This window comes from Drosophila innubila (genome assembly GCF_004354385.1).
Source record: "Drosophila innubila isolate TH190305 chromosome 2L unlocalized genomic scaffold, UK_Dinn_1.0 4_B_2L, whole genome shotgun sequence".
Lineage (NCBI taxonomy): Eukaryota > Metazoa > Arthropoda > Insecta > Diptera > Drosophilidae > Drosophila > Drosophila innubila.
In genome coordinates this window covers 18,756,296-18,784,115 of record NW_022995372.1, presented here as the reverse complement: position 1 = coordinate 18,784,115, position 27,820 = coordinate 18,756,296, and the positions used below count along the sequence as shown (strand labels likewise).

At 35.0% G+C, this 27,820-nt stretch overlaps 4 protein-coding genes across 6 annotated transcripts in view; 3 read left to right on the top strand and 1 right to left on the bottom strand.

The window, feature by feature from the left end:
• The window catches only part of LOC117780605 (transcription factor HNF-4 homolog), a 28,575-nt gene extending 12,927 nt beyond the window's left edge, over positions 1 to 15,648 (top strand). Inside the window, exons 1-7 of one of the 3 annotated variants that reach the window (XM_034617200.1) lie at positions 590 to 1,455; positions 12,177 to 12,630; positions 12,700 to 13,196; positions 13,736 to 13,873; positions 14,065 to 14,301; positions 14,357 to 14,953; positions 15,031 to 15,648. In XM_034617200.1, the coding sequence (XP_034473091.1) occupies positions 1,344 to 1,455; positions 12,177 to 12,630; positions 12,700 to 13,196; positions 13,736 to 13,873; positions 14,065 to 14,301; positions 14,357 to 14,953; positions 15,031 to 15,077 (2,082 nt within the window). In that variant the 5' untranslated portion in view covers positions 590 to 1,343 and the 3' untranslated portion in view covers positions 15,078 to 15,648. Of the gene's footprint in view, positions 1 to 589; positions 1,456 to 11,282; positions 11,630 to 12,176; positions 12,631 to 12,699; positions 13,197 to 13,735; positions 13,874 to 14,064; positions 14,302 to 14,356; positions 14,954 to 15,030 lie in introns of those variants that run through there. The other 2 variants (XM_034617199.1, XM_034617202.1) reach the window with 2 other exon arrangements.
• Positions 15,649 to 16,587: 939 nt separating this feature from the next.
• Positions 16,588 to 21,676, top strand: LOC117780607 (lysosome-associated membrane glycoprotein 1). Its single transcript, XM_034617204.1, has 4 exons — positions 16,588 to 16,804; positions 19,921 to 20,283; positions 20,350 to 20,571; positions 20,721 to 21,676. The coding sequence occupies exons 1-4, from the start codon at positions 16,750 to 16,752 to the stop codon at positions 21,062 to 21,064; spliced, it is 984 nt and encodes a 327-aa protein (XP_034473095.1). The 5' UTR covers positions 16,588 to 16,749; the 3' UTR covers positions 21,065 to 21,676.
• Positions 21,677 to 21,867: 191 nt separating this feature from the next.
• Positions 21,868 to 27,599, bottom strand: LOC117780604 (intraflagellar transport protein 88 homolog). Its single transcript, XM_034617198.1, has 8 exons — positions 27,368 to 27,599; positions 27,125 to 27,303; positions 26,818 to 27,058; positions 25,830 to 26,568; positions 25,321 to 25,520; positions 22,366 to 23,296; positions 22,187 to 22,309; positions 21,868 to 22,125 (listed from the first exon to the last, which is right to left on the bottom strand). The coding sequence occupies exons 1-8, from the start codon at positions 27,485 to 27,487 to the stop codon at positions 21,998 to 22,000; spliced, it is 2,661 nt and encodes an 886-aa protein (XP_034473089.1). The 5' UTR covers positions 27,488 to 27,599; the 3' UTR covers positions 21,868 to 21,997.
• LOC117780609 lies at positions 23,619 to 24,572 on the top strand. The gene is made up of 3 exons (XM_034617207.1): positions 23,619 to 23,996; positions 24,058 to 24,211; positions 24,282 to 24,572. Exons 1-3 carry the CDS (start codon positions 23,688 to 23,690, stop codon positions 24,497 to 24,499), a joined length of 681 nt encoding a protein of 226 aa, XP_034473098.1. The 5' UTR covers positions 23,619 to 23,687; the 3' UTR covers positions 24,500 to 24,572.
• Positions 27,600 to 27,820: the final 221 nt, after the last annotated feature.

Sequence of the window (27,820 nt, the reverse complement as noted above, 5' to 3'; positions counted from 1 at the left end):
CGATTAGTTTCGATTGTCCGCATTTAAACGATACGCACTCTTAAGTATTCTCGTCCCGATAGATGGAGGGGACAACTCAAGTACAGTCTTAATAATCTTGATAGTGATAATAAAATAAGAAAAAGTGTTAAAAAAAAACACTTATATGCTGCTTATGTTGATTATGTGTGACACTTTATAGGTGTTTGTGTGTGAATAACAACCATTAAACAATTAGAATTGTATATATACATACAAAGCGAAACATACGTTGATAACGCTTGGGCAGAAGAAATGGGTAACTTCTGCGCATGCTCTGTTAAGAACGAAGAAGGAGGCACGAGCGGCCCGTAAAGAGCAAGAGAGAGAGAGAGAGCGACGTAGCCCGATGTGATCCGAGCCGTAATCGGCGTAAATTGTTAACAATTTAGCTAAAGGCAAGTGCGCAACAAGTTACAGCAACAATAGAAACAACAAGTATGGTAAAAATATTTAATAAACTTTATGTGTTTGCTGTGGGACTCGCACTGCCGAGCGACGATCGGCACCGGCAACAACAACGACGTCGACGTTGACAGAGACGGTGACTGCGTCGACGTCGTCGTCGTCGTCGTTGTCGAGTCGCCGCCCGACGTTGACTTCTATATCTACAACAAATAATATTAAGACAGTTAGTACGTGCTGAGAACATTATTTGAGGTTTAGTCAGTGTTTTGCACTGGACGGTTATAATACACACAGCACCGAGAGTCTCCTACCGTAACCCTAAGACATAAAAAGGAAAGAAAAATAATAAAAGAAAAAGAAAAAAAATTAGAACGCCGTGTTGTGCCGGTCGAGAGAACGAGGTCGCTAATAGATTGCCAATTATTAATTAGAAATTAACGATTAAGTAAGCATAGCTTAGGAAACGTCAACACAAAAAGGACTGTGATAAACGGAGATAAAAGAAAAGCTTAAACACAATTTGCATTATTTATTTATGTGGTGCAACTCATTAACCCCCTCCCCTGAATACCGAACCGCATGTAAATACTACTAGTATAGTATCGCTTAAAAAACATTAACATTTGCCGCCGGCATTTGAGTGTCTACGCTATTTTCGATTTTAATTTGTGCAAATATTGAACTTTACTTAACTGTGAAGGTATGTGTATGTGTAAAAAAGCAACAAAAATTTAAAAATATGCGCCAAACGCAAATTGTGAGAAAATAGATTTGCACCAGCAAGTGTGAAGGATTTTCAAATATTTACCCATTGTTGCGTCGTCTTCGATATTCAACCAAGGAACTTACTCAACTTAAACACAGTGATTGCTTTTTATAATTTGAAAGAGGAAGTTTATAATACACACACAAACTCAATGTACGCCTCAATGTTGCCCAGTTTGTTAAATATGAAAACCGAAAATTTAACAAATTCGGGCTATGATGATGATCTCCTTTTTGAAGAGAATCTTGTTCTACAAATGATGGGTGAGTTGACCACAAAAGTATTTCGAAATAATGGGTTATGAGCCATTTATGGGTCTCTGATAGAGGTTATCAGCAGTATTATATCTTGGAATTTATCTTGGATTTATATCTACTTGAATTGGTCAATAGAAGCCTTTATAGCCTTGTATTGCTTATCGATCCATGCACTGAAAAAAATACTTGGCAAAGAGTTAGTTTGAATATTATTCTGTATGTCTTAACTCACAATCCTATTTTAATCGTTTTTTTTAATAATGCCTAAATCTGGAGATAACTTCGATTTTAAGATCACTTTCTTTTAGGACAATCCAATATAAACAGAACTGACATTTCATTACTTTTATTAAAAATATCACATTATTCTTTGTTATTAATATTACAGTTGAGAATTTTAACCTAATTTAGATTAACCAAGGATTATGTAAAGAAAGCTTTTAGGATGAAGTGTAAGAAAATGAATCTACCAAGTGTATTTTTCATAGCATACTTTCGTGATAGTAATAGTAGATTTTGAACAATGTAATCGATACATGCTTAATTCTTAAATGCATTAAATGCAAAAAAAAAAAATTAAAAATCATTAAAAATTTTAAAATTAAATTTAAGTCAAATTCTTCAAAAAGCGTATGCCAACTTCGTTGTTCACATTCAAAATAATTATGCTTCTATCAATAATTTCTTGTTATTCGTGTACAGTCATTTGGCTCTGATAAGATACATTTTAATGGCGCGTGTTTAAAAACAAATAATGATGTATATATGCTTACAAAAAAAAAAAAACAAAATCACGCGATCAATAATAATATATTTGTTTCATTTATTAAGAAATAATTGAGAGAAAATTAACGACTTGCAGGCACACTACATTTAATTTGAAATTTAAGTTATAAGAAGACTTTAATATTTTAAATTTTAATCTAATCCAAAATCAATTTTAATATACAGATTGGCAATATAATTTACAGTGACAAAGACTTGTCAGTTGCATAAAATTTCTAGATTAATATATTTTTAAGAGGAATCTTACGTGTGTATAATGCCATCTGAATAATTCGTCTCATATCTTGCATTTTATAACGCACTCTTGTTGTTGCTACATTATTATTGTTGCTGTTAACTAAAAGATCCATACCATTTTATCAGATTTTTTTTAGGCCGATTTGATTAAGGCAACTTTATTGCAGTGCTTATCAAAGATTAGTCCTTGCATTTACATACAAGCTCTGCTGTTGTGATTAGATTTCGTCTCAACCAATCATAAAAACAGAAAGAAATTATTTTGCGCCGTTGTTGGTCTATTTAAGTGCCACATTTGCGATAATTATGTGGCCTCAGGTGTATTAATAGATCATACCTAACACGATTTGCCTAATCTTGAAAGTGAAAATGTGACTTAAGCAAACTTCTTCCTATCTGAAAGCATTATAAATATTACTTAATCTAGAAGTGACTAGGAAAATGTTTGTAAGGTACTTAATTTTAATTAAAGTGCGTTTAGGCTGAAATAATTAAAAGCACTTGAAATATTTAAACAATATAAATTATATGAAAAACCGATAAAGTCAATAAATTCGATTATCTGCTTTTAGTCTGCTTCCTGATCCATAAAACAAAAAACGAAGTCTAGAATACGTCATTAGATACCCTAACATTCAATATTTAGCTTTGTTTCTTAAATACTTTTGATACAGATAGATAAATGAGCAATAAGCAAATGATGCCTGTTCTGATTATGGAAAGTAATGAAAGAATTTCAATAGTTCGATTATATTACTCTGTAAACGTTGATCGATTTTGTAATCCCATTAGAGTATCTTTGAGTTCAATTTATTATTAATGACTTAATTATTTTGTTTTCGTTGGTATTTTACACACGAATGCTTTAATTAATTGCTAGTAATTGCACCTATGTATAACCAATATGAATACGATGGAACTATTGCTACTTTTCAATACGGATCAAATTATCAAGTTGGATGAGTGGTTAATACTCAATTGCAATTTTATCTAACAACAAATTACAAGTGCTATCCATATGTATCGCATTCGTACTTAATTTCTTGTAATTATTCAGATACCTAATAAAATAATCATCAGTTGGCTGTTTTGTACTGATCCAACCGGAAATACTAGACTTGTCTATGCACACACACATATTATGGTATGTATTATTAATATGGCGCATTTTAGCGTTTGAAAGGCACACTTGAACTTGAGACATACTTATAAAGTAGCGTAATTGCTCATTGATAACAATTGTCAAAAAAATAACTAGATTCGCACACTTAGGAAGTCCCCTTACTAAAACTGATAATTCGAAATAAAAAAAAAAAAACAATAGTTTGAGCTTACTGCTTAATTAGACTCCACATTTGCCATGAAGGCGATACACAAAATTAAAGGATACAGATCAATTTTTCTAATAAAAATAATGTTGTTCTTTTTTTTAATGAAAATAATTTAAAGCTATTAAAACAGAAAACAGCTTAAAACCTAAAGATAGTAGAAACTTCTTCAGAATAAAATTTCCCCACTTCAACAATAATTACACCCAAAGCTTTTATCGATAGCATATTCCAACAATCGATTTGCAGCTCTGTGTTTAATCTTGTTTTGACGGCAAATCTATTTTTGGGGTAGGTCTAGATGAAATTCTCGTATGACTAAAACTTGTTGTTGTTGTTGTATGCTTATCAAGCCGAGAGTTTTTTGGTCAATCAGCGTGACTGTCCACTTTTTGATGAAAGCGATCACAGACTCATATGTGTGTTAATTCAAATTATGCTTGCAAGGTGTTGGACATAAGCAGGTGATGTAAATGAGATAAAGAGAGAAAAAACAGAGATACTTAAATATATAGCTTTAGAGTCTGGATTTAATGTGTAAGCTTATAAGTTATTATAGTTATGTAGATATGAATGCTTAGACAAGTCAAGTTCTAAATGTCGAAATCATTGGCGACGCAGTTCAAGGCAAAGACTAACTTAATTGCACTGCGGCTATTTGGAGATACAAATGTATCTGAAACACGTTAGCGCCCAATTAAAAGGCAAGACACTAAGACTTTAACAAACATAGTTAATGGAAATTACACTAGACTTGAGATTTTTAGCTTGGTTTTACTTAGAGGCGCCTTCTCAGCCACAGGTCGTTTGATAGTCAGACACACACACTCACACATATCAGCTTAAATTGATATACATAAATTCAGAGATACAACTACAAATTGCTTTGCTGATTATTCAAGTCTGGCATATATGATTGGTGCAGTGTATTGTGTTAGTTGCTTTGACTTTTTGTTAATAACAATTTAATTGAGACGTTTTTAGCATTTTAATTATAGACAATATGCGCGCAATTATTAGTCATAAAAGTAATGATAATGCCAATAAAAAGTTGAATATCACATTTGACTGACGGCAATTAATTGGACCAAGTCTGCCTGACAAAAAAAAAAAAAACAGGTCGCAACTTTAATATCAGTCAGATAACAAATTTAAAACTGCATCAGCTGTTGATTTTTCAGATTCACTCGCTAATCGATCCAATATTTGGATGATCACATGGTGGAAATTCCTTCCACCGACCACAGGCATTTGTCAATTATTTGCTTGACTTACGAAATAGAAAATCGGGTAAACCATTTCACAACCACATGATGTGATTTTTCAATATCTTTGATCGGCCGATATTTGCACTAAGCAATTGTCAAGGGCATATTCAGCTAAATGACATTGGCAATTTCTAATGCTTAACACAAATAATACGATCCACAGGTAGGCTTATTGCATTTTGACTAAGATAATATTCAAATAGATGATTTAGCACAAAATCATTGTATATAGTTGACAAAGTAATGCCAATGATGATATGGGTTCCCCCTTGCATGGGTTCTAATAAAAAACACCTAGGAATTCACACCCGAAACGTCTAAGTAAATATGCATTTACAGCCAGAGGTCAGGCAAGTGAGATGAGCTCAGCTTTTTCTTTGCTTTTGCAATTGGATTTTACGATATGGTTTGTTGTTAAAGGTATAAAGTTTGTTCCATCAAGAAATTTCGTTTGGTACTACATCATTTTATAGTTAGAAATGAGGTAGTTACGGCAAAAGATGAGATAAGCAAAATTCTTGTCATTTTCAGTTCAATGTTCCTATGCGTTGTCACTTTAAATATCGTTTTCAGTCTGTTTTAAGATGATTACAGAATATCAAAGGAATATCAAACATTTATTATAATAAATATAACGATTATAATTGGATCACTTAAAACTTGAAAGATACTCGTATCTCAAAAAGATGTTGATAAATGAATGTGAAAAGAAACTTTTAGTGTATCTTTAACTATGCTATGAAAAACGGCATTGGAATATAATTTTTTTAAGAATATTTTAGAAAAAAAAGAATAAATTTAGGTTTATTAATAATAACTTGAAGGAAATACAAGTATTACTAAATAATACTTAATTTGAGTTAATAATCCTTCCAAGCCTTGTTAGTGTTAGTGTTGTTTGGCACTATAAAGTAAGAAAAAAAAATGGAAAATCAACAGACAGTTTTAGGGTTGAATATAAAGAATGCAGTCAGAAGTATGTAATTAATAATGAATTTACATTAAAGATCTTAGATATTATAAGAAATTATTACACGTAGGTTTGGTTTAGCTCGTTATCATAGTAATTGATTGCGTTATGAGACATTTGTATTTTTAATAGATTTTTAGAAATTGTGTATAATATAATATGAATTTTAAGAAGGCTTTCATTAGTTATATAATCCACATCTTAAGGCAGAACTTCTACTCCATGATTTTTCAATAGCTGCACGATGTTATTTTTTGTTCGCTAATAAGCTTGTTGACCTATCAAGATACTAAGTATGCAATGCCTAGCTAAAAAGTTATTACCAAATTAGCAGTTAATGAGCCAATAATATACATATAACCATATAGCAACAGACTGACTCTACGTGTTTTGGCTAATTAAAATTGGGAAGCACGTGTACATTTAAAGACAATAATTAACAATTATTGCAATTGGAAATTATTGAATATCATTTTCGTAAACGAAATGCGGAATACGGAATCGTATTTCTCGATAGTTTCTATACATTTTTCATCATCAACGTGTATTATCGTCGTGGGGGCGTTGAAAGACGACGACATTGATGAGGATGACTAGCTTAAATCCAGCTGATAATAGGTTGCAGGGGCAATGATTTTCTAGGCGTTCCCTTGCAATTGGAAACGTTACTTATTCTTTATGATTTCGCTTTGTTATGCATTCCCAATGAATTTGATCTTTGGCACGCAATTCAAAATGAATTGAACAAAAGCAGCAAACTGTAGTTTATTTTTTGATATCACGCCGCCTGTTGACTCATTTTTTTTTTGTAATCATTGGCGAGACGGTTGCCATTGTCAATTCCCCCGATACACCCAATAAATATAAGTATATATACAAGTACGCTATGGTTCGTGGGCATTACCGATGTGCAATTTGTGTGCTCCAATATTTTCAGGCGATTCAATTTTAAATTAACTATTTTGCGTCACTCTCTTTCTCTCATTGTCTGTACTCACTCAGTTATCAGCAATGCCATTAGGCAAGTTATTACAATATAGCTTTAGTCGCTGCTGCTGCGACGATAAGAGCATATAATAATGGGCTGGGGTGACACGGGGGTAAAAGGGGTTAAAGCCGAGCAGATTGCGTCTATTAAAATAAGCTAATGTCAGTTGTATTCTATTGTAGTTTTGATATTGTTGTTATGCATGAACTAAAACAAAAACAACATTAAAACCAAGCAATAGATGAAGCATCTGTTGATATTGATTTCTATATTATACACATCAGTAGATATACATTTGTATATATGGACATGCATATAATCATACTAGTATTACTATATACGTCTTGTTTTCCAATTTTTGTAAATATATAATTAAGGACTAGTAGCTTATATTATTAAAGTCTAGAGAAACAGCAGGCATTTCAAAAACCACTTTTTTAATTATTTATACTCACTTAATTCTTTTTTTTAATCTTCAGTTTTATTTCAATATGCGGCTATTCAAATTATATACTATAAATCAAAATCTATTTTATAAACAAAGATTATCTTTAAAGAACATAAGAACCCAGACGAACTTAATTGCCGCGTTTTTTAATTTATGTCATTAAATACTTGTACTTGCTCTAATAATTACACTAACTTTAGTAATCATTCTGTACCTGTTTATATCATAATATTGAAACTGTCTAAGCAGGGCTTTTACAAATAACGTAAAGGGCTAATAATTTAATTTGCTATAAATTACAGAATGAAATTAACTTCTAATATTAAACGAATTCCAAACATATTCCTTCCTGCGGAATACAAATGTGTAAATACTTTTGCTGATCGTTTCAATATCAACTCGATTTTTACAGTGTTAAATAAAACTCCTAAAAAGAAATATGTATATATTCTTTATGATATCTATAAAATATCTTTTTTTCATAAGCTTGAAGTCGGTCTACGCTTTGAAAAACTAGTACAATTTAGATCAGTACATTAGTTTTAGTCGTCTGTTTAGTTCAAATTTAGATATACTTATCGATATACTTATACCATTCACACATACTATACTTGACTAACAAAAATTAATGCCCTTAACTTGTACCTATATACGTATCTGTGTAATTACACATAAAAATGGTAATCATAAATAATTATTATTGTAAAAAATATATGTGAAAAATGTTTGTTTCTTATTTATTTTTTATATTGCATTTTTTTTATAGTTATTTAGCTATTCAAAAACGTCATTTTAATATATGTACATATCTCTTCTGACTGTTGGCATTTTGAAAATTGTGTATAAAACTATATTTAGGAAAAGCAACAACATATCTTCTAAAAATAAACTCAAAATTTGCGTAGTTCGTCCAAGGTTTGCTTTCAGACAACCAAATCAACATACAAACATTTCTTTGTATTTATCCATGGATAACAAACAAATCATCATACATATATATTTGTGTATTAATCAGCAATGTGGTACAAAATCTTGATCAGTCTCAAATCTCAGTGTCCGAAATCAACATATTTTATGTGAAGCAAAAATTATATACTTCAAATAATTTATATTCTTTTTTTTATTTGATAATAAGAACCAATATTTTTTTGAAAAAATTTTATATTATATCAAGTAATGTTACTTTCTAACTTTTTAAGCAGTACAAAATATGAAGCCCTTAAAAATACTATATTAAAACGTAAATCATCACATATGTATGAAATTTGCTCACAATACGTGAGTTTGAGATTCATAGACAGTCTGTACTCATATTATTTGATATATAAATAAACATACTTGTGAATGAGTAAATCATAATTAACTGCTGTATTTGGCGTTGGTCGACTTTAAGATACTCTACTTTACACTTGAGATGGATCGACTGCAAGCACATGCACTGCTTGTTGTGATGGTCGGCGTACACTGCAAGCAATGTACTAAGTACGTTACACTGCTTTATTGAATTCTTTCATTTGCTATAAAGCTGCATTGCCTTATTAACAATTCTATATACACGTTGAAAGCGTATACAAAATTCATCAAGACTCTAAGTGATCTAACACTAACGAAATAAACGCACACGCGCCTCGAATTAAGTTATATGTAGTATGTATCTAGTTTATATGTATGTAATCACACACTGTCTATATTTAATTCGGGGGCTCGACCTGACCACAAATTAAGTAAATATAGTGAGCGAGCCTTAACTTTGTACAAGAATAGATACATCCGCTACAAATATGTATAAAGATAATAATTTTTTTAGTTTAACACAACGAGATTGCATACCACTTGTTTGTTTAGTAGTGGCACTCGAAGTAAACTCTTTCTATGCATTGGCAATGAAATATTCTCGGAAAATGGCTTAACAAATATAAAACAAAAAAAAAAAAAACTAAATTAGAAATTGAAAATTGAAGCGACGGGTAATGAACATTTTTAATCTCAGATTACGAATCGACAGCAATAACAAAAAAAAGCATGCAAAAAAACAACAAGTTCTCTCTTTGCAAAACTAACGGTGACGCGACTCGTATCAAAAAAAAATGAACCCTCACGATGACGCTGCAGAAATTTATGCGTCCCACTGATTCTTTTAGCGAGAAGTGACAACAAGTTCGTAGCTAGGCAACTTCACTCGCACACTGAGATAAAGCTGCTCACGAGAGAGAGTTTTATTTGGCAACAGACTGTGTGGTAAAGTAAAGTAAATTATGGCACCATATAAACAAATATTTTTTTCTATTTTTACAAATAAATAAAAGCATAAAAACCCCAAAGTTGTTTTGTTGGTAAAAAGCATCATACACAAGTATGAAAATATTCGTACTAATCGTACACTCTTGTCTACCTTTTTGATATATCTTATTCTCCTTTTTTACGATCTTTGGTGCTTGTCATCTATGGGTGGATAGTGGGTGGTTTTATTTATGATAAAGGTGTTAATTGCACGTGTTTCTTTGGTAATAAAATTATTGCCTGGGAATCTGTTGAACTAAAGTGTTAAAGTGTCTGCATGGTAATTATCAAATGTTTAATAGATAAATTAGTGATAACCAGATAAATAAATATAGGCTGGAATAATATTAGGCCGTGAGTCACTGATATAAATACTTTTCAATTTAAATTGGCCATAAAATAAACACGTTTTTGTATTTAACAATTAGTTTCGTTTCACGTCTTATTTCAGATTAACTTTTATGCCAACTGTTACTTATTGAAATTTATTACCCGAGTTTTTAACTCAATCACTTGTACGATTAAAATATTTGCTATCGCTTCTATTTGATACCATGAAATTTATGGGCTCATAAATTTAATTTTTTTTAATTTTTTATGGTTGTTTTACCTTTTATCCTTTTTATTCACTCTTTTAAAATATTACTGTTCTGGCCAGGGACTATACATAAATAATGGTTAATTATAGTATGTTGATGTATAGAAAAAATCGTTCACTTATAAAGTAATTGTAAATGAGCGTGAAATATACCAAAATGTATCTTTAAGAGTAATCCCTACGAATAACATAATTACGATGTTCATTAATTTACTCACAAAATAATAAATAGCTTTAAGTTATACTTTACAACTTACTTTTTGAGCACAAAAAATTAAACTTAAATTTTTTTTTCGAAAATAAAACATTTTTTACGCTAAAAAATAGTGACTATTTTTTGAAATTGAAAGTACAACAATAATTATATCATTATATGGTAATTATTATAATAAAAATCGTTTTTGAGATTTTTTTTAACATTTTTCCACAGTCCTAAGTGTGTTGCATATATAAATAATACACGAGTTATTGCTTTTATTGCTGTTGTTGTGTTTATTATAGCAGCTTTTCTTTGTGTATTTCTAGTTCTGTTGCTCTGAGTCTATCTCTCACCTTCACATACATACGCTCGTGTGCGCACGCACACACATACACATAGCAGAGTGCTCAATTTAAAGCCGGCTTTTTTATTTATTTATTTGTTTACGTGTTTGCCTTCTCATTTGCTTCTGCTTGCGTTGTTTTCGAAATGAATTTCTGTCTCAGTGTGCGTGTGCGTGTGTCTGCCTCTCTACTTGTATGCAATTAGTCTGCTCTCCAAGTCAGGTTTTGGGCTCTCTGAGAGCGCCATACACCAACAAAAATATGTACACACACTCGCACGTATGCAAACACACTGAATTGATTTAAGCGTCGATTAACGCATACAACGACACACATTAACAGACGACTTCGAGTCAAAGCAGAGACAACATACGATATGGATATGGGGCAGCGGCGTTGGCGCTGGCGCTGGGGTTGACGTCGCGACAAGCAGCAGCAGTAACATACATACATAGGCTTGGCGTGTGCACGGACGTCAAGCGCGCTCAGTGAAAAATTCGTTGTCGCCGTCGCTTCGTGTTTTTCATTAATCAGTTGCACTAAAATGGTGCGCAAGTCCGGTAGAGTTAAAATTCCTACTAGTCGCGACGTTCTGTTGCGTGGCAGTAAAGGCGGTGGCGGTAACGGTTACGGTGGGCGTGTTAACGATGGGGAGGCAACAGTGAAGCGACGACAACGACAGCGACAACGAAGGCGACGGGACAGCAGCGCCAGCAATTCAGCTTCAAGCGATGGTGCGTGTGTGTGTGTGTGTGTTGATTATTTTTTATTGTTTATTGTGCGATTTGTTGCTATTTTGTCATTTCAACATTATTTACCTAAAACTGTACACATTCGCAAACGCTTGAATGTTAATAATTTCTTTGTACTTGTTGACTGCAGTTCGAAATATGGTTTGATCAGTGCTTGCTAAACTGTTGAGGTTTTGTGAAAGAAAGTGAGGCTCAAGACAAGTGTCAGCTAGAGAAACTGTCAAGCAGTGCTGTTAAGCTGCGCTCCATGTTAAATCTGGTGACTGCAGCTTCAGTGCTAGCTAAACTGTTGAAGCTATGGATTGGCGCTAAAGAAAGTGAAAAAACAGTCAACGATCTGCCAAAACTGTAAAGCAGTGCTGTTAAACTGCGCTCTATGTAAGCAGTAGCAGTGAATTTTAAACTGTAAAGTTTAACAGCTGGAAAAAAAGAGAATTAAAAATAGATTAATAATGTTATATTTAAAAATGTTAATATTCATAAATATTAATATATGATTCTTATTGAAATTTGCTTTTATCTTTTGCAGAATCGGCTGAAAGTCACATTATGCATGCGGAGGCTCTGCCCGTAGGACATTCGGCCGGATCGCCAATTGGCCATGCACTGAGTCCCAATGGTGTTGGCCTTGGCCTGAGCAATAGCAGCAACCAGAGCAGCGAGAATTTTACACTCTGCAATGGCAATAGCAATCCCAGCAATAGCAACAACAACAACAGCGGCAACAATAACAATAATATGTACTCACCCAACAATAACAATATCAACAATAGCGGAAGTGGCAGCAATAACCAACAACAACAGCAACAACAGCAGCAACAACAACAACAGCAGCAGCAGCAACAACAACAACAACAATCACCGACAGTTTGCGCCATTTGTGGAGATCGGGCAACAGGTAAACATTATGGAGCCTCCAGCTGCGATGGCTGCAAAGGATTCTTCAGACGCAGTGTGCGAAAGAATCATCAGTATACCTGCAGGTGAGTCAGTAGAAATACTTCTCTTTAATCACACTAATTCACCATTAATAATTAATTAATCCTCTACAGATTCTCGCGAAACTGTGTCGTGGACAAGGATAAGCGCAATCAGTGTCGCTATTGTCGCCTGCGCAAGTGCTTCAAGGCGGGCATGAAGAAGGAGGCGGTGCAGAATGAACGGGATCGCATTAGTTGCCGTCGCACATCCAACGATGATCCCGATCCGGGCAATGGACTCTCAGTGATATCCCTGGTCAAGGCAGAGAACGAGTCGAGGCAATCAAAGGCCGGCGCCGCCATGGAACCCAACATCAATGAGGATCTCTCCACCAAACAATTTGCCAGTATCAATGATGTGTGCGAGTCCATGAAACAGCAGCTGCTCACCCTCGTCGAGTGGGCCAAACAGATCCCGGCCTTCAATGAACTGCAGCTAGACGATCAGGTGGCTCTCCTACGTGCCCATGCGGGTGAGCATCTGCTCCTGGGTCTGTCGCGTCGCTCGATGCACCTCAAGGATGTGCTGCTGCTCAGCAATAACTGTGTCATCACCAGACATTGTCCAGGTACATCTTGAATAGCAATTTCCCATCAGAATTTTATTAAATAACATTAAAAATATCCAAATTGATGGGGAAATATTAGGAGCCCAGAGCTAGGAGAATTCTTTTTTGAAATAGCCACAGTTGAATGGCGGAGAATTGGGAAAATACGAAATAAAAAATAATTATAATTCCTTCGATTAAAAATTAAACATAATTATCTTACTACTGTTATATACGTAAAAATAATTATTTTTTTTATTGATTATATATACAGAGGGAATCAAAAGCATTATTTTGTATACTATACATTTTGAAGAACTACAAAAATATACTAATTAAGTAGAATATTACAAAGAATGCTTGATGTATAAATACTTTCAAAAATTTCTGTATTTATTCATATTTTAGAAAACGAAAGCTATGCGAATAAATCGCACAGTGATAAACAAATCTTTCTTTACTATTTAAAAAGCGTAGTCAAACAAAATCAAATTTTTCCCTTAGTTATTTTATCTTTGTTTTTCCGAAGTTTCAATATTTATATCATTTTGTATCTGCAGATCCACATGTATCGCCCAATCTGGATATATCACGAATTGGGGCACGTATCATTGATGAACTCGTAGTTGTTATGAAGGATGTTGGCATTGATGATACCGAATTTGCCTGCATTAAGGCGCTTGTTTTCTTTGATCCCAGTAAGCTTATTTTAATATTTATTTTATTTATTTATTCTTTTATATGTATATTTGATAAACATCAACTAAACCTAAAACCAATGAAAAGATCAAATAAAATTTCAAATGCCCGTTGCAAGAATCAGTTCAATAAGAGCAGAAATAAATGATGACAACAACTATTAACCAATTTGTTTACATTTTTGTTGTAGATGCCAAAGGTCTAAATGAGCCGCATCGCATCAAATCGCTGCGTCATCAGATACTCAATAATCTGGAGGATTACATATCGGATCGTCAGTACGAGTCGCGTGGTCGTTTTGGCGAAATTCTGTTGATTTTGCCGGTGCTGCAATCGATCACCTGGCAGATGATTGAACAAATACAATTTGCCAAGATCTTTGGCGTTGCACATATCGACTCGTTGCTGCAGGAGATGCTGCTGGGTGGTAAGTTACATGGTTAACTTACTTGTCCATTGTTTACATATTCTGTTTATTGTAGGTGAACTGGCGGACAACTCCTTGCCACTGTCGCCACCGAATCAGTCAAATGATTACCAGAGTCCCACACATCCCGGCCATATGGATGCTGCCCAGGTGAGCTCAACGCTTGAAACTCTGGCAACAGCAACGACAGGTTCACATGGCCTGGATCTGGATGTGCAGCACATACAAGCGCTCATTGAGGCCAACAATGCGGAAGACACATTCCGCGCCTATGCGGCCAGCAATTCAGCAACGATTTCCTCCTCCACAGCTGGGGGAGGAGTACCGCCAACGGCTGCAGTGACGCCGCCTTTAAGCATTGCTGCCTGCAGTCCCAAGTCACAGGAGAGCGTCTACATGGACGTGGTGGCAGCGGCCAGTCGGCAATATAATGTCCAGCACAAGAGTCAATTAATGCACAGTCCACAGCGTGTGCATCCCTACCAAAGAGTGCCGACGTCGCCGGTTGATGCCGGTCTGGGCATGCGCAATCCTGCGGACATAACACTCAACGAATACAATCGCAGTGAAGGCAGCAGTGCTGATGAGATGCTCCGTCGTACGCCGCTCAAGATACGTGCTCCAGAGCTGCTAACACCGAGCTATAAGATGGGTAAGTTATTGATACATCAACATCAACTTATCAATGGTTTATCAACTAAATCATCTCATTCTCTTGTATCTTTGCAGAACCATGTCGAATGACACTCAAACAGGAGCCCGAAACGGGCTATTAACTGGTGCAATAAGCTTAGCTACCATAAACTACTCCTTCCCCACCCCCACCTTACCCATCAATCCTTTTAACGTTTCCCCTATCCATCCAAAAGATATACCAGATATACAGGCCCCTTCTTGCTAACTGCTAAGTGCCTAAATACAAAGCTTACTTAATTGTTATTGCCTTGAAAATTTTGATAACTTTTTATTAGTCATTAAGTAGGTATTTTGGAAATTGTTGCTTAATTTGTAAACACGCAATTGCAATCTATTTTTTTGTATTCTATTATATGAAATGAAGTTAAAAGATACATATGTATGAAGTCAAATGATTTGCTCAAAACATTAATAATATAAGTACGTTGCACGTACTGTCAGTTTGTTGGTTATCTATATTATAATATATACTATAAATACTTGCATATACACGCATATACTATATTTAAGATATGTGCATATAAATATACAAACATTTTTATGTGAACTGTATATGCAATACTTTGTTTTAGGTTAGGGTGTTGTTTAGTAGTGTAAAATCTATTATATGAGTATATTTAATGCTTAGCTGATGAATAATGAACAACTATTTTTATATGAATATATCTATGTATAAAATACAAATTAATTTAAAATGGCTGAGTGAATAAAAAACAAAACAAAGATAAATTTTACTCTAAAAAATATACAAGATCACAAAGATCTATTTTTTCATTCACAGCAAAGTGTACTGAAATAGCTGAAATTGCGCCGCAAAATTGCTTTAAAAATACAACCCAATTTTTTTTATCAAACATTGTTTTCATTTATTGATAAGATATCGATTATTTTGTTTAATTTGACAAAATTTTCTTCCACCTCAATCGTGTGGGGCATATCGTTAAAATATTTAAAATAGACCGACAATAGTCGAGGGATGACGAACTTCGAACCTTCATAGAATCATTTACTTTTATTTTATCTTATTTTGAATTTTATTGCATTTGTCATAATTGCTTTTTTAATGAGATTTTATTAAATTTTAAAATTACGCGCACATTTCTGAGACCTGCCACTTTTTTTTACACTTTTGTTGTACAGAAAGGCTGCCAGACGGTCAAACTATCGCTATTATTTCTGGGGTTCAACGCTGCCACACCGTTTTTGGATTCATGTCTGCCACTTTGTTTTTTAGACATATGAAAAATTTCAAAATAAAAGGAGAATTTTCTTGGGTGCAACCAATTTTGGTATTTGATTAAAATGGTACATGCTGCCAGATCGGGAAACCTTGCAGTGTGGCAGTCTTTGGACCAGTGCTGCCAAGTTTTTAGGTGAACAATAGCTGTATCTGGCTGAAAAAACAGTTTTACAAAAAATTTTAAATTGACAGAACTCCAGGTAATTGAAATTTTGAAATTTTTCTAGCAAACGAACTCTGAAAATCACTAAAACTAGCTATAAAATAGCTAAGTTGGCAACAATGGGCAGCACTGCTATTTTTACTCACAGCTGACGGCATCCAACACTAGTTTTTAATGTCATTTCATTTTTCGTTGTGCGCAATAAAAAAAGTGATCTGGTAGTAGCACTAGTAACGAAACGGTCAAGGCGCTTAAAGAATTGTTTAAAATATAGAATTACATTTAAAATACAATACAAATAAGCAGTGCAAAATCCAGCAGCGAGACAATTGACAAATTAATATTCAGGATGTCTGGGCATAAATTCATAATATGCACTACTTTGCTCCTATTGAGCACCTCTGGTGAGTAAACTTTAACTACCCCGACTTGCCCCCTTCCGTGACGAGTGCAAAAACTGTGCAATGCCTTTGTTCAAATTGACTTTTGCTTGTTCATCGCAATTTAATTTTTTTTTGTTTTATTTTATCTGCTATGGGCGTCTCGCTTGCACACACGTAACCCGTTCGATGGATTGTTGTTGTGGTTTTTATCTACAAGGGCTGTGAAAAACAACAAAAAACTAAATCACATGTAAAATAATTAATACATATTGCATAAAGTACACTTGTATATACGTACATGTATGTATATATTTCGCCATAGGCATTTATCTGGTTTTATGGTGACAATTTGCGGTTTTGAAGCGCAAACGTTAAATCTAATAACAAGATGGTGGCTTGGTACCGCTGCAACAATGACAAAGGCAAATTGCAGTCGCCGCATCATCTCTGCACTCAGTTAGACATACAAACATACATATGTATGCTGCATATGGACAAATGCATACATTTGTTTGTATGAATTATATGCTGCGCTTATCTAACCAACAACATCAGTTCTTCTGTTTTACCTGCATCGAGAGACGCGTTTGAAGCGACAGATAAAGTAATTTGATTTACTTTCTGTCTCCCCCTCTGCGCCTGCTTCTTCTACCGGCATCACCATTCCGTAACCGCCCCCATCTTCACCGCCATCAACTGCATTACATATATACACACATACAACTACATACATGAGGGCATATTCAATTTCTCGCTTGCCTTCTTGCTTTTTGAGTTCATTCTTCTGTTCGCCCTTTTCTACACCTTGTCTTTCTCAGTTCTTTTTATGCGAAGCATTTATTTGCTAAACAACAATGCTTTATTGTAATTTATTGCCTCTCTCTCTTGTCACTTGCCTCCCCTTATCAGTTATCCAAATGCTGACAGTGATTCCCCTAAAATATAATTATAGTTAATAGTAGTTTCTAGATCGGTTGTAAGCCAGTTTTATTTCGAATATTAATGTACGCATGTTGTGTCATATAATAATAGTTTTAGTTTTTATTTCTTAATACATTATTGTATATTATTATTATATTTTCAGATTAATTTGTATTATTATTTCGTGATATCAATAATTAATTTTTCGTCGATTGCTTTTAGTTGACGATGAAAAAAAAATATATTATTTAGACCGATAAGCAATGTATGTATGTAAATTTTACAGATGTAATATAGGACTATTTCCTATAACTTAATATTTTACTGAACAAAGACGTCAAAAAGCGGCACATACCTATTATAATCATACATATACTATACGTATTCATATCATGTATGCTTGTATTAGTTTTAGTTGCGGAAAAATTAAAATAAGATTGTCTCAAGTAGCGACAGTTTTGCTGATAAGATTTGCTACATATACATACACACGTCTGTATGGATTTGTGCATAACTACATGCATATGTATGTACGTAAATGGGTCGATGAACGTATAAATAAATACTTACTTTATCAGTTCAACTAACTACAGCTATTTACATAGAATAAACCCGTAGAAATTTCGATTGATCAATTATAACTTTTATGCGTCACATATAAATATAAGCATGCATGTATTAATATCCTTATATTATAACAGTTTTTGCCTGAATAACGCCTAAAAGTCTAGCGGCTGAAAGTGTGAAGAAAATAGCACTTATACTAACTTTAATTAAACGCACACACGTTTCACACACTTTACTCGCATGCTTGTGGTAAATAAATCTTATTAGCTTGCCTCATTTTTCCCAGAATTTTCTTGTGACGCCTGGCAATTGTTTTTCCTGTCTTTTTTACGTTGTCTGGTTATTTGCCTGTTACCACTAAACTTGCATTTAAAGGTCATCTCTGAGCCGTGTTAAAGTGGCATTGAACTGGAACGAGGTAAAAGGAAGAAGGGGCGTCTTACAGCTAAGCCGCAAGCAAATGTGTCTTTATGAGTGTGTGTTTGTGTGTGCATGAGTGAGAGCATCCGACGATAGGTGCAGAGTCCACAGAGAATAATAATACTTAAGCTATAACAAAAACAAACAAAAATATACAGAGATTCATGTAATTGTTGTGACAAACTAAAAAATACTCTGGACATTTTCACATAAATTGATCAAAAAGTTACATCTTTTGAAATTTTATTCAAGAAACACATGTAACTTATTTTTACAATTTACACATGAATTATTTCCTTTATGAAATCTAAATTTTTTTAAGGAGATAAACTGTTTTTGTTTGCTATGTTAAGATACGTAGTGTGAAACTCAATTCTTTACAAAGAAAAACAAATTATATAATAGCAAACTATCAAACGACGATGCTTTTATGTCTGGGGCGTATTCAGCACAGTTTTTATCGCACAGAAAAAGTCTGAGACAGCATTAAATGTAAAAGAATTTATCTTTCAGTTGGTTCTCGCCTTAAATCATGTGATTTTTGCAGCGTTTCAGTTTTTACATTTTATCCCAACCCTTTTCCATTGCAAAGTCCACTGAAGCCTTTTTTCTTTATAGTTGATTTTGCTTAATTTGTGCCACTTGTTGTTCCCCTACCCTTGTCATTGATCAACGCTTTCTGGTTGTTTGTTTATCAGCTGTCGAATGTGCAAATATTTATATTATTCATCATTATGACTCAACCGGAGACCCATCGACAACGACAACTCACAGTAAAATGCTTCATATGCAAGTCCAGTCAATAGGCGGGAGGGAACAAGATAAGGGCAGGGCGGTAGATATAATACAAAGCGAAAAAAAAGTGTTTTCATTGGAACATGATAATTATATTAAAGTTGTACATAGCGGACATGGAAAACGCTGTAAGCCCTGCTTTCTATATACATATTTTGTTGGGATTTAATCAGCTTTGTAATCATTTTAGAGTGGTACTTTACATGCTTGCATTTTGCATTTGTTTCATGGATTTAATTTGAAGTACAGTTTTATACCCTTTTCAGTGGGTGTATAACAGTGTAATGACCATTTAAATATATTTCCACTGCAGTTCTTTCAACTTTGCATTTCGCAAAGCAATAAGCAAGCCATATATTAACATTAAGATAAAGAGTTGTCATAAGTCTATTTTCTCAACTGACATTAATAAGTGTTCTTTCCATTTTTTGCAGTGTTTTCGCAATCGCTTACTCTTAGCCTGGAGAATGCTAAATTCCCCACTCGGGAGGAACCGGAGAAGCCGAGAACAACCGCTGCATCAACAACAACAAACACAACACCAACAACAACTACACCAACCACACCAACTACACCAACTCCACCGACAACACCAACTACACCAACTACACCAACAACACCAACTACACCCACAACAACTACAACACCAGCAGCACCAACAACAACAACTCCAGCTCCAGTGTCCACCACCACGCATAAACCACAGCCATATCCAGCACCTTCAATGGGCACATGGAACTGCTCATGCATTATGCTTAACATGGCAGCTCAGTTGAGCTTCACCTACGAGACTAAGAGTGAGTCCAAAGATGAACTCGCTTAATTACTGTTACCAAAATTTACCTGTTTCTGCTTCTTTTTAGATGGCAACAAGACCCTAGGATTCTACAATATCCCCAAAAATGCTACTGTGGATCATTGCTATTGCGATAGTCAGATCAGTCAATCCATGCAACTGATTTGGGGACCGCCCAAATCACCACAATTTATGGTATTGCAAATGGATAACAAGAATCATTCAATTGCCCTCGCTTTGATCAAAGTTGATATTATAGTACCCACTGAAGATTTCCCCGATGCAAAGGGTAAGTTTCTAAATTTTTTCTTAAATTTATTACTACGCTAATCAAAACCCTTTTTTATGATAATTTTATCTTAAAAATAAAAGGTACAAATAAATCACCCATTGTTTTTACATATTGCTTACAAATTATTAAACATTTACACATTACAGAGAATCAAACGGTTCAGTTGATGCACATGGGCGTGAACACCGACTTTAAGACGCCCGAAAAGATGTCCTATCACTGCACCCGCGACCAGAAGCTCAACATGACGGAGACCTTTGACGGAACTGACACCATTGGCTACATCAGTGTCAGCCATGTGCAAGTGGAGGCATTCCGTTCTGCGAATTCGACTGGCTTCTCCACGGTACATGATTGCGACAGTTCGGAGACCTCCGATGTGGTACCCATTGCTGTGGGCATCGCTTTGGCCGCTTTGATTGTCGTCGTTCTAATTTCGTATCTGTGTGCGCGTCGTCGTTCCACCTCTCGTGGTTACATGAGCTTCTAAGTAAATCAGGTTTACATTAAAAGGATGCGGATAGATATTGAGGATATACATATATATATATATATATATTTGAGTGTGCAAAGGGAAGGGACGTTTGGTAGTTAGTGCGTTTGAATCAGAGAGAGTTGTAAGATTGATTTTGTAATTGGCAGGCACTGTAAAAAAGATTAGGCATTTGTTGTGTATCACATGATTAGTAACGGTTCCTCTATTCCCTTTGGCTTTGTTTTGTTTTTGTCCAAATTAATAACGCGCTTAGGAGAGACAAAAAAAAATAGAAACAACTGAGAAGACATAAAAAAAAGAAAGGAAATATCAATAATATAAATGTATCTGTTTAAATATATGTGGCAGACCTACATATGTGAAAGTGCATTCTTATATTTAATTTAAATTCTCCTAATTTATCTATTAAATGGAATCTTTTTATCTTATATACACACACTTCACGACAAACCTCATTTAATTAATATATGGAATATACATTTCCAGTTAAACAATAGAAAACATACATATTACTCAATTTATCGCGTAAATTTAATGAGCGTGACATAGGTGAAAACGAGCGAGCGAAAATAAACAATATTTATCAACAAAATCCGACATTGAGGCAGGAAACGGTAAAACAGCTAATGACAGCAGAGGAAGCAGGAACATTTTTTAATAGAATATATTGATGATTTTAAATTGTAAACCGTTAATAAATAAGCAACAAATTATGTATTATTTGCCTTCAAATCGTAATAAATAATAAACCAAATATGAAATGTTTATTATTGTATTCAAAAGAAGTAAGCAAGCAGTTCAGTTTCAGATAATTGTTCAAGCTTAGCAAATGTTTTTATTAGGATTTTATTTCTTTGTATAAGGAAATACAATATTATATTCTTAAGTTATTGAATGCATTAACTCAATATAGACTTGCGACATCATTTAAATGGGCAACAGACTCTCGGCATTCATTTCCGCATCGTCATCAGAGTCATTGCTCTGCTGGGCTCGAAACATTCCTGTACGTGGACGTTCTGCAGGTGGACCCAATGGATCCACATGCTGTTTAACTTTAGAGAAATATGTTTATCAGGGTGAGAATTCATTTAGATTGTGATTCGAGAGGCTTACCCGAGTAGGAGTTGCCGCTTTGAAGGAACTGATCGGCATTGTAACCAGTGGAGCTGCTGGATGAGAGAGTTGCAGAAATATCGCTGTTTTCTGCCAGTCGCTCCTCATTCGATGGTCGGATTGCTATATAAAGGTATGTCGTTAATCAGCAGGAGTAGAAGTTGTATAGGTTTACTCACCTCTTAGCCGACTGCTGCCTCTGCCCGAGGTGGCCGAGGATAAACGCTGCTGCTGATAGCGTTGTTCGTTTTGACGCTCCTGCTGCTGCTTGTGCAACCTGGCATAATCCTGGCCATAACGTTCATGAAGCTCACTCAAACCCAACGACTTGGTGACCTGCATGAGAGCGCGAACACATGTTAAGTTGTCGGGAAATCTCGCATAGATCTTCTCAAACATGCCCAGATATTGCTTGGGCGGCAGATACGAATTGCGAAAGCAGCTGGCAATGCGCAACATCAGATTGGGATCATTGGGATCAGCTAGAACGGCACGCTCATAGTAATACAGTGCCTTCTCCGTGGCCTGCAGCTTGATGTAATAGGAGCCAATGGAGCTGGCAATGTTTATGTCACTCATGTTGATGCGATACGCCTCGTTGTAGTATTGATTGGCCTTCTGATGGTCTTGTATCTGCTCGTACATGGAGCCCATCTTCTCAGATAAACGCGAATCAATGTCGGCGGCCGAGATGCCCAGCACCTGTAAATACCCATGGAGAGCAGCTGGAGAAGCGTTGCTCGGCGTCATAAAGCTGCCAGTTGAGGTGGCGTTGCTAAGACGCCTCTCCTGCAATTTGGCCAGTTGATAGTAGACATGACGATGCTGAACCGAATGCGGTTCCATTAGCTGTGCCTTCAACAACTCAAACTGCTCCTCTGCCAGCTCGTAGTCCTGCTCCTGCAAAGCCAACAATCCCAGATTATAGTTGGCCTCAAAGTGCGTCGAGTCCACTTGCAAGGCACGCTGTAATCTCTCCCTGGCCAAGCTCACATTCTGATTCTGCAAGTCCACAATGCTGGCATTAACCAAAGCCAAAGCATTTGATTGCAGTGCTCCAATCTCCTGAAGTTGATTCAAACAGTGTGTGGCCATCTCCAGGTTTCCCAGCTGCAAAACCATAATACAAAATAAATCATCACTTCCAGCGCGAATGCCTTTTAATTAGCTTACATTTGCCCATGAAACTCAGAGTACCCATTTTATTTCTATGCTTAATTGGCAAAAGATTGCACGAAAGAGGATTACATTCCACTTTTACCACATTGGAAGGCTAAATGTCTGTGCTTATAAGACGTTCGTCGCTCTCTCTCTCTCTCTCTGCCATTTTTAACAGCTGTTAACCAGAGGGATGCACCGATTGCTTACCTCTGTTATAATATTTATCGATAACACTTTTCATTTGCTGTAGTTATTAAAAATTGTAAGAAGCAGAAAACACCGTCGCGTGCAAAATATAACATAAATAGAAAATTTTCGAAATATAACAACAATAATTAAAATGAGCGGTCCGTCGCGAACAAATAAATGGCGTTTAGCTCAAGAGAAGATAATCAAAGAGTCTGAGCAGAATTGTATGGAACGGGTATACAGTTCCATCGGCAACTCAAGCGTCACTGCAATTCATCAAAAATTGGACAACTTGAGTTCAAGATTGAGCTCTTTGGAATCAAACGTGGCCAACGTCTTGGCTGTTGTCAAAAAACTTGCTGTCAATTCAAAATTTACCGCTTCTGTCGAGTTCCCGGTTGAGAATCTGAGCTCCTTAGAGGAGATTAACAAAAAAGTTGAGGAAGATTCACAAAGATATGTAAGTTAAGATTGAAATTAGAGAATCATCATCAGAATTACTAAACTCTAATCTTCTTTAGGTTGCATTGTTAAGATCAACGTTGATGCCAGAAGGAGTAATTAAAAACTTGGGTAGAGTTCTAAGCTTATCGCTTATTATGGATATGAATTATGGTGGAACGTTCTCCAAAAAAGGTTTAAACTCATTTGAATCGCTCAATTCAGCTCTCTATGGTAAATATTTAAGTCACTGACTTTGGTCAATGGGGAAAAAACTATTTATTATTTTTATTTCGTTTTCCAGAAGCAGTGAAGAGGGATGGATACACATTTGATGATTATAAAAGAGACGTTCGTCTTGCATTCAGCAAAGCAAAAAATAAAGTTTACAAAAGAAACACAGAACTTAACAAACAAAAACAACAACAGATAGAGACGATCTTTATTAAAGAGGACGAGACTGAAGAAACTATAACTGACGAGGGCGTAAAAAAAAGAAAGAAGAAAAAAACAATTACTTAACCTATTTAGTAGTTTTGTGTTTCATCATCACCTTATTTATTAATTTCATTCAATCATTAAACAGAAAAATTTATTTAAAAAAAAAAAGTTAGACTTGTCATTTAATCCAAAAACAATTTCATTGGAATGCAATATAAATTGAACCAAATAGAATGGCTTCTGGCTGCAAACTTTTTGTCGCAAGCGCCGCATTACATGCGCTTATGCCTTCCACCTGGAATGTAATTTTTAGTAATGGCAATATAAAAGACTCGTGTCACGATGTATCATCGATAATTATGACAAAGAAAAAAGAATATCGATGACGCTTTACAGTTAGCATTTACCGTTTCTTGTTATTTAACAGACATTGTTTCTCTTTGCATGTCAGAATACCTATAAGAGACACATATTTAATCTTTCTATTTTCAAAGTTCGATAGCTAGAAAAGTTTTTAAATTGATATTAGCCGGAAATCTGGCTAATTTAATTTTGCTATTCATATTTTTTCCTAAAACTAAAACTAGATGCTTTCCACACAGCAACAGCTATCTTTCTTCCAAACTGGGTACACTGTTTACTGTACAGTATAACAGTACTCTACATCATTACTTATGGTAAAATTGTACCAAGACTTGTAGATTTTATCTACTTGGTACATTAGATCATACCAAATAAGCGGTACACAAATATCGGGTTTGTCATTTCGGTTCCGCCACTGATCGGTATAATTCCCTGATAGTTATAATATATTAGTATCTCAAATTATAATACTCTTTGAATACTGAGTTTAACAAACGGTGTTATTTTTAAAGCAATTGTCAAATAGTTGTTTAACTTACATTGATGTAGATAAAACTGAGATTGGTCAACGCACTGGCCGTCATAGAGCTTTCGCTCTTACGATCATACATTTGGAGCGTTTCTATGGCCTGATTAACATCGTTCTGACGCAGATAGACGAGAGCCTTGTTCAGCTCCAACTCGTTGGCCAGCCAGGAGAGATTCGATGTCCTGATGACCTCAATGCACCAGTTGTAGCCTGTAAAAATAAATGATAATTAAAAAGGGGCCTTAAAACGTCTGAGAAGAAATTTTAGAAACAAAATGTTTGCAGCACATCCCGTCTTATTATATAAAATAAATAAATATAAGAAAATTAATAAACTTTTTAATATTATTGTTTTTCCTTAAATAATAATAATATTTCCTTATAGAATCGTATAATTAAAGTCATATTTCCTTTTTTATTGTATAAATAAAAATAAGCCTTGAAGCGCTTAAGTAAAGGTACATAAATTAATTAAACAAAAAGATAAAAAACGTATGGTATTTTTTTTCTTTATCTCACCATCATTGTAATTCTCTTCAATTAGTGGCGAAATCAGATCAACAATCATGGTAATGGAACGCTTTTCCGTATTACGTCGATGTTTCATATAAATCGCCAGTTCATCGGTTTTGAGAGCCTGGAGAACATGGCGATTCTTGGCATTGGCTGAACTCTTGTTGGGAACGTTGATTTGAACAAAGGAACTGTTACCATCCCCATCAATGATCGCAACTTCGGCTGCATGAGTCCCCCCGGTCTGAGCCGGATCCAAACTAGCTTTTCCCGCCTGTTCAGCCTGCTGCTGCAATCTAATAATGTTATTTTCGGTCTCCAAATCGTGCTCCGTTTCCACATCACACAGACTGCGGAATGTGCTCTTTATTTTGTCCACATCTCCCATGGAATAGTAGCATAGCAGCAAATGGATGCCACTTCGAATATCCGCACGTTCCGACATAATAAACTCAAAGCTCGATGCAGCATCCGCATATTGACCCATTCTTACAAATAATACTCCAATATTCTCAGTAATCTTAAGACGTAGCTGCTTTAGTGTGTTGGGCACCGAATCCAATGCCATGCGATACATCTTGATGGCCTTTTTATGCATGCCCATCTTTAAATAAATGTTTCCCATATTCAACTTGAGTTGATTCACATGTGGAAACATCTTGTTCTTTGTCATAATGTTGTAGGTGTTCAGTGCCTCGATGTGCATATCATTGTGCTCATATTGCTCGGCAAGATTGAAGAATACCTGAAATATAAATCAGTTAGAAAGCATAATGGTAGACACACACACACACACTCTCTATTTATTGAATTCTTAAAATATTTATAATTTATATAAAAAGTAATAGAAGTTAAAACAAGTTAACAAGTTTAAATAAGAATAGGACAAAAACAAAAATTAAAAAGTGTTGATCATTGTAATAATTAAAACCTAACCACTTACAGTTTCTTGGTTTCGGGTTTATTCTCACCAAGGAAATTGATCAATTCTTACCGCATATGTCAAGTCGAAGTTGTGAAACACATTTTCGCCCTGTTTATCCTGTTCATGATGCAATATGCGATCCAATGAAGACGCATCCTTAGCCTTGTTCAGCGCCTCTGCCAATTGGGACTTTACTTCCGCATTGATAGAACCATTTGTAAGATTCGAGGAACATCGCGCTGCCAGCACAATCGATGACTCCAACAACTTTACAATTTTAGTTTCCATATTCTTGTATTTTATCTGCGGACTAGCATAGAACAATATTTATAATAATGTGATAATAAAACAAAGTGATATTAGATCTACAACTCACTTGACCTCCTTGGCTGCATCGACAGCGGCATTGGCCGATGAAAGCGTCTGTTGCTTGACCTTCTCCAAAAAGAATTGGTCGAAATTGCTCGCTGCATAGCCCACGGCTCGCACCGCCGTTGAAGGCCTGGCCAGAGCTGTCTTATCCCCGCCAGTTCGACTGCTAACCAAGTTGCCACGCTACGACGGCAATAAGTATTATTTTTAAATCGAATTTTAATAAGTTACTTCACTTGTATTTTACCGAAAAGAGCTGCGAAGTAGGGGGTCTACCGGCAGCTGTGGGTGGCGGTGGAGGAGCCGTTGCCGCTGCCATTTCCGCACTTATCGCAGATCTCTTATCCTCTGATTCCTTAGCACTCATTGCCTTATTTAATACATTTAAATATTATTATACAAATATTCTGACCAAGTAATTTTGTTATGGCAATCAGTTCCCTTGGTGATTAGTCTTCCGACTTGTTATTGTTGTTGTAGGATTCGTTGCTTAGGAATTACATGGTCGCTTCATTCATAAAATCGACTATAGGTTTAATCATACAAATATTTAAATAAATAATAATAAATTTAATTTAATATTTATAGATAAAATAAAAAGTATTACTTACATGTTATTAATCCAAAAGTATTACAATTTATGGGAACCTAATTAATATTTATATTGGCTGTATTTTAACAAACAATGAAGTCTCGTTGA